Here is a 13,464-nt window from a genome sequence, read left to right as displayed (position 1 = left end):
CAGCTTTACTATATATTGCTGTTTCCAATCGGTGACCACAGCAGTCAGCAGCACAGCCATGGACGCTCTGGTGCCTCCGATGCCAGCCCCGCTCCACCTGGTGACCAACAAGGACGGCGTGCTGTCCCTCAACCCTGGAGCGCTGGCAGTGCTGCGTGGTGTCACCCAGCCCCTGGTGGTGGTGGCCATCGCCGGGCTGTACCGCACCGGGAAGTCCTTCCTGATGAACCGGCTGGCACAGAAGCGCATTGGTGAGCTGAGGGGGAAACCCCATGCATTCAGGGGGGTGTTTTGTGCCATTTCTGACAGCTCACTGCCCACAGGCTTCCCACTGAGCCCCACGGTGCATGCGGAGACCAAGGGCATCTGGATGTGGTGCCTGCCACACCCGCGCCGTCCCGGAGTGACCTTGGTGCTGCTGGACACTGAAGGGCTGGGAGACCCCAACAAGGTGAGTGCAGCAGAGGGGGGTCCCAGACACCCCGTAGAAGCAGAGTCCCCAGTAACCAGATCTGTGTGCAGGATGACGAACACAGAGAAGCCTGGATCTTCACGCTGGCACTGCTGCTTTCCAGCACCCTGGTGTACAACAGCATGGGCACCATTGACCAGCAGGGGCTGGATCAGCTGCGGTATGGGGATGAGTGGGAGGGAGGTGACGGTGTGGCAGAGGTACCACAGTGACAACTCTGATGGGGAGAAGTTGGTCCCACAGACTGGTAACAGAGCTGACAGAGCACATCAGAGTGCGGGAGGAGGACAACAACCCAGCTTCCAACTTTGTCCGCGTCTTCCCCAGCTTTGTCTGGACTGTGCGTGACTTCACACTGCAGCTACGGGTGGGTGAAAAGACCCTGACTGAGGACGAGTACCTGGAGGAAATGCTGCGACTGCAGACTGGTACGGCCACCAGCGTGTGTCCCCAACATCCCCGTGTGCATCCGCAGTCGGTGGCTCCGCGCTCACGGTGCCATTGCAGGGGATGGGAAGAAGGCCAAGGAGCGCAACGAGCTGCGGCGCTGCCTGCGCAACTTCTTCCCCCGCCGCAAGCTGTTCACGATGGAGCGGCCAGCAGCCGACGCTGATCTGTGTAGGCTGGAGGAGCTGCGGGAGGACGAGCTGCAGCCGGGCTTCAAGAAACAGGTGGACGCCTTCTGCCAGTACATCTGGGAGAAGGCGCCGGTGAAGGTGCTGCTGGGTGGGCACCAAGCGACGGGCAGTGGTGAGTGGCAGTAGCGTGAGGATGGGTGGTGTGCAGGGGATGTGTGCAGGTGATGGGGGGACATGTGTGGCAGTGACACGAGCGGGCGGCCATCACCTCTCACAGCGCTGGCGTACCTGGCGGAGAAATACATGGCGGCCATCAGCAGCGGCACTGTGCCCTGCGTGGAGAGCGCAGTGACAGCGCTGGCGCGGGCCGAGAACAGTGCAGCAGTGCAGGCAGCGTTGGCTGAGTACCAGCAGGGCATGGAGCAGGGCCTGGTGCTGCCCACAGCCTCAAACGAAGCATTGGTGGCCGTGCATCAGAACTGCGAGAAACGCGCCATCGCCACCTTTCTGTCCCGTGCCTTTGCCGACCATGATCGCCAGTACCACGCGGAGCTGGTGGTGAGTTGCCGTCACACTGTGTGGTTCTGGGGGCCGGGCTGTGCACTTGAGCACTGATCTGTGCTGCAGCACAAGCTGGAGGCGGCCAAGGAGGAGTTCCGTCGGCGCAACGAGGAGGCGTCGGAGCAGCGGTGCCACGCGGTGCTGCAGGAGCTGTGGAGGGACGTGGAGCTCCGCCTGCAGAAGGGGGACTACGTGGCACCTGGGGGTGCTCGGCTGTTCAAGGAGGACCTAAACCACGTGCTGGAGGAGTACAAGAGGAGACCTGACAAGGGTGTCAGGGTGAGTGGGGTGTGGGGGAGTGGGGTGGGGTGGCACCGGGTGTGATGGAACTGTGCCTCAAGGTCCTATGGTCAGGCGGAGGCGGTGCTGAATGAGTTCCTGCGGGAGCGTGAGGGGCTGGAACAGGTGCTGAAGGTCACTGAGGCGCAACTGGAGCTCATGGAGCGGCAGCGGGAGGCAGCAGCGGCCGAGGCAGAGGCAGCACAGAAGGCAGCAGAGGCAAAGCAGGAGGAGCTGCAGCACAGCATGCAGGAGCACGTGCGTCAGCTGGAGCAGCAGCTGAAGGAGGAGCAGCGTGCGTGGCTGGAGGAGCAGCAGCAAGTGCTGGAGCACCACAAGAAGGTGAGCGCTGTGATGCTGCTGTGTATCATGGAGTATTGTACCGTGGAGGAGCTGTGTGGTGGTAACAGCACACTGTGGCTGTGCTGTGGCATTGTCTGCTGCAACCAACACTGCTCCCTGTCCACAGGAGTATGAAGCATTGGTGCAGGAGGGCTTCAGGCGTGAGGCGGCAGCCATGCAGGAGATGATCACAGAGCTGCAGAAGAAGAACACGGAGGTGGGCGACTGGATTAGCTCAGCTGTGAACATTCTCATCAGCATTTTTGCACCATTCCTGCCTGGTCTGGCAGGCAAACTTTTCAGCAAACTGAAGATATGATGTAGCCTGTCTCCCAGCAGCCGTCCCTGCTTTTAATGCTGTTGGTGCAGTATTGCCGTCTGTGCACCGTTTTTGCAGCAATTGCTACCTGCTGCTCTTTTACCCGTAGCAACCCCACAATAGATTTTCTGACAGGCCAGGCATGACAGACAGCTGCTTAACTTTGTGTCTGCAACAGCTGCTCCAAATGCCCATCGATACCCCTTGGGATCCTTAATACACCCCCTTCTGAGGTAATTCATACCTAGTAATCAGGGAGCCCCCGGGCCAGTCACAATGAGGTGCTTTTGCCAATCTTTACCAGAGAGGCTTATTTTGGCCTCCAACACAAACTGTCACTGGCAGCTATCACCACCAGTGCTTCATGTTGCTGTGGTTCTGATGTGACACGCTATCAAATCCATACAGTCCAATAAACTCTATTGCCCATTTCCCCCTCCTGGCTGGGGCAGGGCCCCTCTACTTGTTACCTCTATCATTCTTCTTCCATGAGTCATGATCAGGATCCTTATAGCTTATGCTGTGTCCCACAGCAACTGGAGCAATCACCTTTTTGGAGGAATTTGCCTTGGTGGTTGGTCTGTCTTGTCATTCTTTTACAAATTCTTGGCTCATTGTGCCGTGATGCATCGCGGGGTTGTGTGGTGGTGCCAGCACATTGTGTCTCCGCCATGGTGCTGTGTGTCTGTACCAGGAAGGAGTGTGGTGGTGCTGCATGTTGTGCATGTACCATGGATGTGTTATGTGGTGGTACCAGCACACAGTGTCTTCATTAAGCTGCTCGGAGGTGGTGCTGATGCACTGTGGCTGCTCTGTGGCATTCTGTGGTGGCAGCAACCCCCAGCCCCGCTCCTTGTCCCACAGGAGTACAAGGCACTGATGGAAGAGAGCTTCAAACAAATGTCGAGGGCAATGCAGCAAATGATTGAGCAGATGCAGAAGGAGAAAGTGGCCATGGAGATCTCCTCATGGTGTCGCACGAGTGTGGAAATCCTGAGCAAACTTTTTGAGCTCGCTTTGTCAGACAGTGAATTGGAGGAGAGTGATGAGGACAGCAGTACGGACAGTGATGTGTAGCTCTGTGCCCTGCCAGCTATCTGTGCAATAAATTCTATGACACTTTCCAGTTGTTCTCATTTTGGGGCAGCATTGAGCCCGGTTTGGATACAACAAAGGTAGCAGCAGCAGGAGCTGGGTGTGCTTTCCCTTTTAGTTCTGGCAGCACCGTGGCCATGGAGGCTTTGGTGCCCCTGATCCCAGCCCTACTCTGCCTGGTGCACAATGACAGCACACAGCCTCACAACCCCGCAGTGCTGGTGGTGCAGCTGGTATCACCATGCACAACTTTACACACATACTTGTGGGTGACCGTCACCTCCTGCAGCACTCGTGTGTCTGGCACAGAGATACGAGGCAGCCAACACCAGCAGCAAGCCGGCACCTGTGGCTGTACCATAGCACCGTGTGGATGAGCCCTGTGATGATACCAGCGCACTGAGGCTGCACCACGGTACTCTGCTGCAGTACCAACAGCACACCCTGACACGCTGGAGCTGTTGCTGCCCAGAGTGGTTGATAACAGGAAGAATGTTGTCTCCAAACAGCAGCGACGTGCTGTACTTGTGCCAGCTGCCCCTACAAGAAATCCGGGCCACTTGCTGAGGCATTGTGATTTCGGGGAAATGAGGGGTGTTAGAGGAAAGCAAAACAATCAGCAGGGGGCGGGAGCGGGGGCCGGGTTTGCTTTCTCTTTCGGTTCAAGCGTTGCAAAGCCAGTCAGCAGCACAGCCATGGACGCTCCGGTGCCTCCGATGCCAGCCCCGCTCTGCCTGGTGACCAACGAGGACAGCGTGCTGTCCCTCGACCCCGCGGCGCTGGCAGTGCTGCAGGAGGTGCCCCAGCCCCTGGTGGTGGTGGCCATCGCCGGGCCGTACCGCACCGGGAAGTCCTTCCTGATGAACCGGCTGGCACAGAAGCGCATTGGTGAGCTGAGGGGGAAACCCCGACCATTTGCTGGGGGGCGTCTTGGGGTATTCTGGGGGGCGTTTGTGACTGATCGCCACCTGCAGGCTTCCCCCTGGGCCCCACCGTACGGGCAGAGACCAAGGGCATCTGGATGTGGTGCCTGCCCCACCCGCGCCGTCCCGGAGTGACCTTGGTGCTGCTGGACACCGAGGGGCTGGGAGACCCCAACAAGGTGGGTGCGGGGGGGGAAGGCTGGCCCACATCGCTCCCCAGAGTCCTCCAGTCCACCCCTAACCCAGCTGTGGGCACAGGGTGACAGCCACAATGACGCCTGGATCTTCACACTGGCGCTGCTGTTGTCCAGCACCCTGGTGTACAACAGCATCGGCACCATCGACCAGAAGGCGCTGGAGAACCTCGAGTATCCTGCAGGGGTCCGGGTTGATGGGGCGGGTTGGGGGGAAACTCGGGGATCTGGGGCTATGGGGGATGTGGGCAACACAGGAAATGAGCTGTAGCTGTGGGACTGGGGAAATGTGAGGCTGGGTTGAGGCTGGGGGATCTGGTTTGAGGCTACAGGGAATATGAGAAAACCTGTGTGACGTGGGCAAAGCGAGACTTGTAGAAGACTGAGGGATGTTGGCAATGATGGTACCAGGATTTGGGGGAAAACTGGAGGAACTGGGCTATGCAAGAGATGGGATGGAACAGGTCTGGGGCAGAAAAAAATTGTGCAACCTGAGCCTTTGGCTGAAGCCATGGCATTTGAGAACAAACAGCACCATTTGGGAAGTTGTTAAATTTAGGGCAATGTGGGACTCGGAGTAAAATGGGGCATTTACTCAAGATTCAGGTGGCTGTGGCAGTTGTAAGGGGCACCAGATTTAATCACACAGAATCACAGAATGACCCGGGTTGGAAGGGACCTCAAGGATCATGTAGTTCCAGCCCCCAGACTTAAGGTGAAACTGCAGGATTTAATGGTGATTCAGGGTCTAAGAGGGAGTGCAATATTCAGGGTGTAGATGGGCACTGTGCGTGGGGGGGGACACAACATACATAGGAGGCCAGAGATATCTGGGGGGTACACAGGAGTTCTGGAGGGGGCGCGGGATTTGGGGAGCGTTGTGCTCCTGAGCAGGGCCAGGCTGGTGACGGAGCTGTCGGAGATGATCCGCGTGCGGGACGGGAACAAGGATGGCAACGACAGTGTTGGGAGAGAAGACGAGGCTGAGGACTGCGAGTTCGTGCGCTTCTTCCCCGGCTTTGTGTGGGTGGTGCGCGACTTCACGCTGGAGCTGCGCCTGGGTGAGCGGCCCATCACTGAGGACGAGTACCTGGAGCAGGCGCTGGAACTCAAGCACGGTGAGTGCCGGCCCCGTTGGGGTCATTAGGGTGGCACTAACGAGCGGCAGCACCGACAGCTGCCTGCCTGCCTGCCTTCCACAGGGCACGGCCGCAAGGTGCAGAACTACAACTCCACGCGGCTGTGCCTCCGCAACTATTTCCCCACTAAGAAGTGCTTCGTGCTGCCTTCGCCGCTGGGCACAGGGGAGCAGAGGCGCATGGAGGAGCTGCCCGAGGCCGCCTTGGCCCCAGGTTTCCTCCAGCAGGCAGCCAAGTTCTGTGACTACGTGCTGAACACCGCCAGGCACAAGACGCTGCCTGACGGCAGAGAACTGACAGGGCGAGGTAAGGGGAGGATGGAAGGAGGGATAAGGGGACATGGAGTGACGATGGTGACACAGAGGGGGACAATTGTGATGGCAACAGGGGACAGTAGTGGCACACAGCAGCAAGATGCCAACGGTGAGGGAGGTGTCACTGTGCCATTCCCCCACAGCCCTGTGCCTGCTGCTGCACAGCTACGTGGAGGCCATTAACAGCGGGCGTCTGCCCTGCCTGGAGGGAGCAGCAGCAGTGATGATGGCCAACGAGAATGCAGCTGCGGTGGCTGCAGCGCTGGAGGCCTATGCCAAGGGCATGCGGGAGCTGACACTGCCCACAGAGCCCGCAGAGCTCTCGGCCTCGCATGGGAAGCACCTGAATGAGGCACTCACCATCTTCCAGCGTCGCAGCTTCCGGGATCGTGACCAGGAGCACCAGCGGCGCCTCATGGTGCTTGGCCATCCCCCTTGGTGCCACAGCACTGTCCCTGTCCTCAGGCCTTGCTCCTATCCCTACAATGCTGTCTGTGTTCCCATGGCCTTGTCACCATTGCCACAGCACTTCCCATCCCCTGGCACCTTGTCCCCACTAACCTGTCCACACAGCACAGTCCCCATCCCTACGAGGCTGCCCTTGTCTTCATGACCTTGTCCTCATTCCCTCAATGCTCTCCATCCCTTAACCTCACTTCCCCCAGCGCTGCCTCTGTATCTGTGCTCCCACCAGCACTCTCCCCATCAACACCATGACCCCGACCCCATCCTGACCCACAGGAACAGATCAGCACGGAGTACAACCGCCTGCAGGAGGAGAACGATGCAGCATCACGGCGGCGCTGCAAGACACTGTTGATTGAGCTGGCACAGGCACTGGATACCAACCTGGCCCGTGGGACCTATGCACAACCCGGAGGCTACCGCGCCTATGAGGCTGAGAGGCAGAAGCTGCTGGAGGGCTACCGGCAAGCAGAGGACAAGGGCCCCAAGGTGAGGGTAGCTCTGGATAGAAGATCAGGTAGGAGGAGGCGGGGGCTGAGCCTCAATCATGTGGGGACACACAGGCCGAGGAGGTGCTGGATGAGTTCCTAGCAGAGCGCCGGGCAGAGGCAGGAGCAGTGCTGAAGGCAGACAATGCACTGAGCGAGGTCGAAAAGCAGCTGGAGGGTAAGTGGCCCAACCCAGTGCTGTCCTTTCTCTCCTCCCCTCCTCAACCATCCCTGTGTCCTCCAGCGACAAGGGGAATCTCATAGCGTTTCCATGTTCCCTGGGGCCAGCTCATGGCATCCTCATGTACTTCAGGAATGCTTGTATCCCTCCAGGGACATCTCACGATGGCCCCATCTCTTGAGGAGTCCCATTCTATCCTGGGGACATCTCACAGAGGGCCCACATCTCTTGGGGTGCTCCAGTGTGCCCCGGAGACACCACAAATTGTCTCTTTATCCTCACCACATCCCTGCATCCCCTCCCCGAACTAGAAGCTGAAGGCTCTGCTTTATCCTCCGTGCCCCTCACTCCGTCCCTTCGCCCCCAGACCAGAAGCAGCAGGCCCAGCTCATGGAGCAGCAGCAAAAGGCGGCAGCGGAGCGTGAACAGCAGCTGCAGGCGCTGCTGGAGGACGAACGCTGCAGCCACGCACAGAACCTGCAGGCGCTGGAAGCCAAGATGAGGGAGGAGGCGGCCAATGCGCAGCGGGAGCTGGACAGGGCGCTGGAAGCGAAGCTGAGGGAGCACGGTGAGATGCTGCAGCGAGGCTTCAATGAGCGGGCGGCGCTGCTAGAGCAGGAGATGGCGGCGTTAAAGAGGGAGATCAGCGGCAGCAAGCAGGACCTGGCGGCCAATATCTTCGACGCCGTGCGAGCTGCCTGCGACCTCGCCAGAGTGTGGAAGATATCCAGGATGAGCAAGGCCCGGGGCACCGCGGTGTAAGGCCGCAGCACAACGGGCAGGGGTCGGCCGTAGGCACAACCACAACCCGCGGCCAACGCCGACCCGCCCCCGCCGCTGTCTGGCGGCCAAATAAAGCGCTCCCCACTCAGCTCCACTCGCGGCCTCCTTTCCAATATGGCGGCACTTCCGGCGCGGTGACGTCACAAGCAGTGCGACCGGAAGCAAGCGCTCCCCCTTCCGGCCCTTCCGGGAAGGAGAGAAACCTCGCGAGACTACAGTCTTTCCCTTTTCACCCGGAGGGCTGTGGCGATGCTCACTTCCGGTTGTAGGCGTGTGGGTGGCGCCACAGTACTACAACTCCCATGATGCTCTGCGGCAGCGCTGACATAACGCATGCGCAGATATGCCCTCGGCGCGAACTGCGTTTCCCATGAGGCCTAGCGCGAGGCCTGCGCTCGCCGCTCGCTCCTCCCGCCCCGCCGCTCGCATCGTGCTGACGCGCAAACTGTGTGCCCGCCATCGCCATCGCGGCCGCCGCGGGGCCGAGCTCAGGGCCGGGGCGGCAACGGCGGCGACCCAGCAGGGCAACGGGCAGGTACGGGGCAACGGGTGGGCCGAGTCGGGCTGGTGGGAGTCGGGCCGGTGACCGCGGCCTCTAGGCCGGGCCGGGCGGGAGGGCGGGTGTCGGCTCGGGGCCTGCGGGAGCCGCGGGCGGTTGGGCCGCTGTGTGAGCCCCGCCCCGCGGTAGCGGGTGTCCGCGGTGTCGGCGGGGCTGAGGGCACCGCGCTGCCCCCGCGGCCTGTCCGCTCCGCTCCGCTCCTTGGGCCGGCGGTTCCGCTCCCGTCCCGGGGCTGCCGGCAGGAGCCTCGTTACTGCCCGCGGATCGAGGCGGCGGCGCTTCCGCGTTGGTGCTGGGCCCGGTGCCCGCACGGCGCTGTTGGCTGCGGGCTGTGCCTGCCCGACCTGGAACGGGAGGAACCGGGAGAGCTGAGTAACTGCGTGCTGTGCTCCGGTGTTAAGAGACGATATAGCTTTAAAAACGAACAACAGCGACCATTATTGCCTTAATGTCGTTTCTTTTCCTGGTCATTTATTTATTTATTTAAAGCGATTCAAGGTATGCGTTGTGTAACAGCAACCAAGTGGGGGCTGCGGGAGGGGTGAAGTTGGAAATGAAGGTTCCCCTCCGCCCCCCTCAGCCCTAACAGTGCGGTGCCTCCTATTGCCCTGCTGTGGGATCTGGAAGCTGCTGCTGTGCTCCATCCCAGGGCTGACAGCGAGCTGGGCTGTGCTGGGCTCCTCCGGTTGCTTGGGGCTCAACAGGTACAGACAACCAGCTGACAGCATCTCTGCTGTTCAACACTAACTGTGAACAGGAGGTTATTACTCTTTCCTATTTTCCTTCAAAGTAAAGAACTCCCCGTGTTAAAGGATAAATATATGAAGAGCGTATGGATGTGCTGATCTGCTTGCTGGGTGTTTAATTGGGTTCTGATTCCTAAGTTTCTAATTTGTCTCATCTGGGATTATATTATTGCATTCTGCTTCTCATCTATTTCGTCTTCTCAGCTGTATTTAAAATGCTTGTCTGTATGGCAGTCAGTGTGTTCGGAGCCTCATAATCCTTTTCAAGAATGCAACACAATCAATATGTGAGTGACCTGCTCAGTGTGACACTCACACGTGCTGAGGAGCAAGAGGTGAAGCTGAACAGCCTGAGCTGTGCTCTGCTCTTAGGGATTTGTAGCCAGAGCTCCCTGGGACTTGTATTTCTTTGCTGTGTGGAGCTGTCTGAGCCTGCAGGAACTGTGAGCGCTTCTGGGTCTCAGTGACTCTGGGGTTGTCTTTTCTGTCTGGCTTTTACATCTTTGTTTGGAAGAAGAAAGTGCTCAGCAAAGCACTTGGTTACGATGCGGGGATGCCGATTAGTGCTTAGTACTGAAGTAATACATTGCACGTGGGTTATTAGAGGAAGTGTTTGCAGGGAGTTGTTCCTGAGGTTTAAAGTCTTTTGAAGTGCCATCCTTTGAGTGGGTCCTGCATGGTTTGTTCATAGCAGTTCTACTGGAGCTGTATGTGATGTCTTGACAGCAGCAGTGTCAGGAAAGATGAAGTGTTCCTACCACTACCTTATCAGATACATTAACTAAAGTCTGTTGTGGGGCACAATATTCAAAACTTAGTGAAGAAGTCATGGATTCAGATCCACGATCAGAGAGATGCTCCCTGTTCTGCTGCTTCCTGGAAAGCAGTGTGAGGTTGTGTGTATTCACCAGGTTCTCCAAGGGAGATCCCTGCAGGGTTTCCTGGCTGGCAGAGCAGGAGGATTTGTGCCATTTGCAATTCAGTTCATCCAATTTCTGGCTTTGGCCTTTCTGCAGGGCACTTCGCTGTGACTTAAGGTAGAATACTTGGGGGGGGGGAAAAGCAAGCACAGCAGGAACTGCTTTGATTCTTGTATTTGAAAAGGCTTTTGGCTGCTGTAGCTTTCCATCCTTGTATATTTTGTATGGGAACTGCAGCAGTGCTGCTGGGGGTAGATTTTTTTGTTGCCTCCCTTTGCAGTGCCATGTTTCTTTGATTGCCTTGAGGAGGCACCAGCAGTGCTGAGTACCTGTCAATAGGGCAGCATTCTTATGTTTTAACTGTGTTGCAGGGTGTACTGTATGATCATCAGTTCTTTAGACCCATTATGTGCTTGAAGTGAGATAATCTTAGAAAGCTCCAAGGTTTTCCTTCATTTCCCTTGGTTATGGTATAATATGAGCACTCTGATCTTCCTGCCTTGGACTTTGGCCTGCTGGAGCAGTGTGTCTCATTTTTAGCTGGAACATGAAAAATTGTTATGGGGAGGGAAGCTGTCCCTGCAGGTTGCAGGAGATCCTGCCTCGGCCTTGCACAAACTCTTGGGGAGCATGAAGCATTTTTTTCTGTGCCCTTTGGGCATGTAACAAAGGTGTGGATGGCAGAAATGATTAGTTCAGAGGCTCAAGGTAGATTTTATTTACTCATATGGATGTTGTTTTTCTGTGTGCTTGAAAGCTGAGAAATGCTGCTGGCAAGTGGAGTTAATGAGCAAAGACATGGACCTGTGTGAGCTGGGAGCAGCTTTCCATATCAGAGGTGTTGTGTTGTACAATCTCAGGATGCTTTGTTGTTTGCATTGAGCTGGTGCTTTTTGGGAAGCCCCTTGTCCTGTGATAGGTGAACAATGGAAATGCTCTAGATAAAATCATCATTACTTCTCATGTAAAGAACATCAGCTTTTGCTATCCTTAAACTTTTGATTTTTTTTCAGTAGCACACTCTGCTTGTGTGTAGTGCTTATCGAGACTGGGCGTCTTGCTGTTGCAGGTGTATTTTTCCATGCTCTTTGGGTAGCTGCAGTCCATTTCAGCTTGGTGATGGCTTGCTGTCCCCTGAGGATGTGCAGAAGATGCTGATGGGGAGGTAGAGCTGCAGGGCTGCTCATCCACTCCTTGAGCAAGGAGAGGCTGCCAGCAATCCGGGGGTAGTTAGCACTCAGTTATGCACGGGGACTTGTGTCAGAATGAGCCCGGGCTGTAAATGCTTCTGTAAATAGGAGAAACTGTGCCTACCTTAATGACCTCTCCTTTAAGTGATTCTTGAATGTATGTTACAGGGCTTTGTGTGTACAGAGCCACTTTAAACATGACCTTATCTGCATTTAGCATGATTTGAGGAAGCTCTTACTCTGGGTCATTTATGACAAATGGATATGCTCTGTCCTGTGAATGCTCTTCCTTCTCCCTGGAGCTGGACGCCTCACACAGGGGGCATTATCTGACCTGCTCCTTTCACTGGCCATTAGCAGCCACTCACTGTCACCTGCCTCTTCAGCAGCACAAAGCCAGGCTGATTCTTGGTTCTTTCTCCAATGTCTGGGAGTGTTAAACTGGAATAAAGACACCAATGGTAATCTTGTTGCCCTACCTTTATTATTTCGTGAGCAAATCTTGAGCAGTTGCAAAGGGTAACTCAGGTCTGTGTGGAACTCAGGGAGCGTTCTGAGCAGCTTTAGTGCTGAGCACGTCTGGTTAGGTGTGCCTGCTTCCCCTCATGCTCAGGGTTGTCACGTACCAGTTAAGACTTGTGTTCTAAGCGTTCATTCATTCCTTTACTCTTCAAATGATGGACCAAGGGAAAACTTCAGTTTTCAGTGAATCACAGCAGGATTCTGGCCCTTTCTCTTCTCTTTCCTACTCCTTGTTGATAAATATGTATTTGCTTCTTCCAAGTAGACTTTGATTTGGATTGTGTCAGTGAACGTTGTAAAACTGTGTGGAATGTGTTGCTCACCTTCCTGCTTCTTTTTTTTTTTTTCTTTCTTGGTTACCTGTGCCTTAGGCTGAGCCATGACTTCAGGATCTGGACATGTGGACTCCAAGGCTGAGCTCACTACTTTGCTTGAGCAATGGGAGAAGGAACATGGCAGTGGGCAAGACATGGTTCCCATTCTCACCAGGTGACTTCCATTAAATAAATTCCTAAATCTGAATATCAGAAATCACTTGAGAGCAGATTTTACTGTGTTTTTTGCTTGGAGGTTAACTGTTGGTAGTTAAATTTTCTTTGGCCTGAAATGTGAGTGTAGTATTAAATGCATGCAAGTTTGGTACGCATTTTATATTGCAAAGATCTTACACATTCTACCTCTAAAAAAAGGATTTAATACGCTGAAATAGTAGAAGCTGATGGAATCATTAAGCAGGTGAAATAAATTTGGTGTGTTCTTATGAAACTTGTAATTTATTGATCAAAAGAGAAAGCTGTGAGAACATCGGAGTGGTGGTGTGGGGTTTGTGATTGCACTGATGCTGGTCAGTTTATGTGAAAGTAAAAGAGAGACTCATTGGATGGAGAGAGCCTTACTGAGTAAAGGCTACTGCAACTCATGTGGCATGATAAAAGGGAGGTCAGGCATTGCTAGGCTGTATTTATTGTATGTGTGGGAGATTATTCCCTGGAATGTTTCTAGATGTTTAGTAACACCGTTCATTATAAGAAGTTGTGTTCTACAAGAGGAGCATTCAAAGTATCAATTGTGGTTTCCCAAGCCAGACCTCTCTTGTGTAATCTCATATTATTCTTGGTATTGTAAGACAGTCACAGGAATTCCACACAGTTCCTGCTCACACCTCTGCTGTTAGATCAGCACTCTGCTGTGTGCCCAAAGGGCTCACTGTGCTCACTGGTGCATTAAGAGCAGCCCAGGTTTCTGTACCACGCTGCTCTGCATTCTTGGGTCAGGTATTTTAGTGCGTAAATCCTGAGCTGGCATGGGGTAGAAAGAACAGAAATCTGCTGGAGCTTCTTTATGCAGACCCGTGTCATGCCTCACCCTGCAGGCACAACTGTGTGCTTTTTATA

At 55.4% G+C, this 13,464-nt stretch overlaps 3 protein-coding genes across 7 annotated transcripts in view; all 3 read left to right on the top strand.

Moving 5' to 3' along the window:
* Positions 1–14: 14 nt before the first annotated feature.
* On the top strand, positions 15–3,673 carry LOC107319577 (guanylate-binding protein 1-like). Its single transcript, XM_015874524.2, has 10 exons — positions 15–251; positions 324–451; positions 523–632; positions 716–900; positions 980–1,222; positions 1,328–1,608; positions 1,678–1,890; positions 1,966–2,232; positions 2,360–2,449; positions 3,416–3,673. The coding sequence occupies exons 1-10, from the start codon at positions 59–61 to the stop codon at positions 3,626–3,628; spliced, it is 1,923 nt and encodes a 640-aa protein (XP_015730010.2). The 5' UTR covers positions 15–58; the 3' UTR covers positions 3,629–3,673.
* Positions 3,674–4,264: 591 nt separating this feature from the next.
* Positions 4,265–8,227, top strand: LOC107319576 (guanylate-binding protein 4-like). Its single transcript, XM_015874522.2, has 9 exons — positions 4,265–4,534; positions 4,621–4,748; positions 4,828–4,937; positions 5,664–5,881; positions 5,966–6,208; positions 6,360–6,634; positions 6,958–7,170; positions 7,245–7,347; positions 7,718–8,227. Exons 1-9 carry the CDS (start codon positions 4,342–4,344, stop codon positions 8,110–8,112), a joined length of 1,878 nt encoding a protein of 625 aa, XP_015730008.1. The 5' UTR covers positions 4,265–4,341; the 3' UTR covers positions 8,113–8,227.
* Positions 8,228–8,510: 283 nt separating this feature from the next.
* DCAF1 (DDB1 and CUL4 associated factor 1) overlaps positions 8,511–13,464 on the top strand; it is a 37,086-nt gene continuing 32,132 nt past the window's right edge. The window contains exons 1-2 of one of the 5 annotated variants that reach the window (XM_032447224.1): positions 8,511–8,668; positions 12,442–12,559. In XM_032447224.1, the coding sequence (XP_032303115.1) occupies positions 12,450–12,559 (110 nt within the window). In that variant the 5' untranslated portion in view covers positions 8,511–8,668; positions 12,442–12,449. Of the gene's footprint in view, positions 8,669–8,861; positions 9,191–12,441; positions 12,560–13,464 lie in introns of those variants that run through there. The other 4 variants (XM_032447222.1, XM_015874517.2, XM_032447223.1 and 1 more) reach the window with 4 other exon arrangements.

Source organism: Coturnix japonica, chromosome 12 (assembly GCF_001577835.2).
Source record: "Coturnix japonica isolate 7356 chromosome 12, Coturnix japonica 2.1, whole genome shotgun sequence".
Taxonomy (NCBI): Eukaryota; Metazoa; Chordata; class Aves; order Galliformes; family Phasianidae; genus Coturnix; species Coturnix japonica.
Note: the sequence above shows the minus strand (reverse complement) of the source record. Positions and strands in the feature narration are given on the sequence as shown.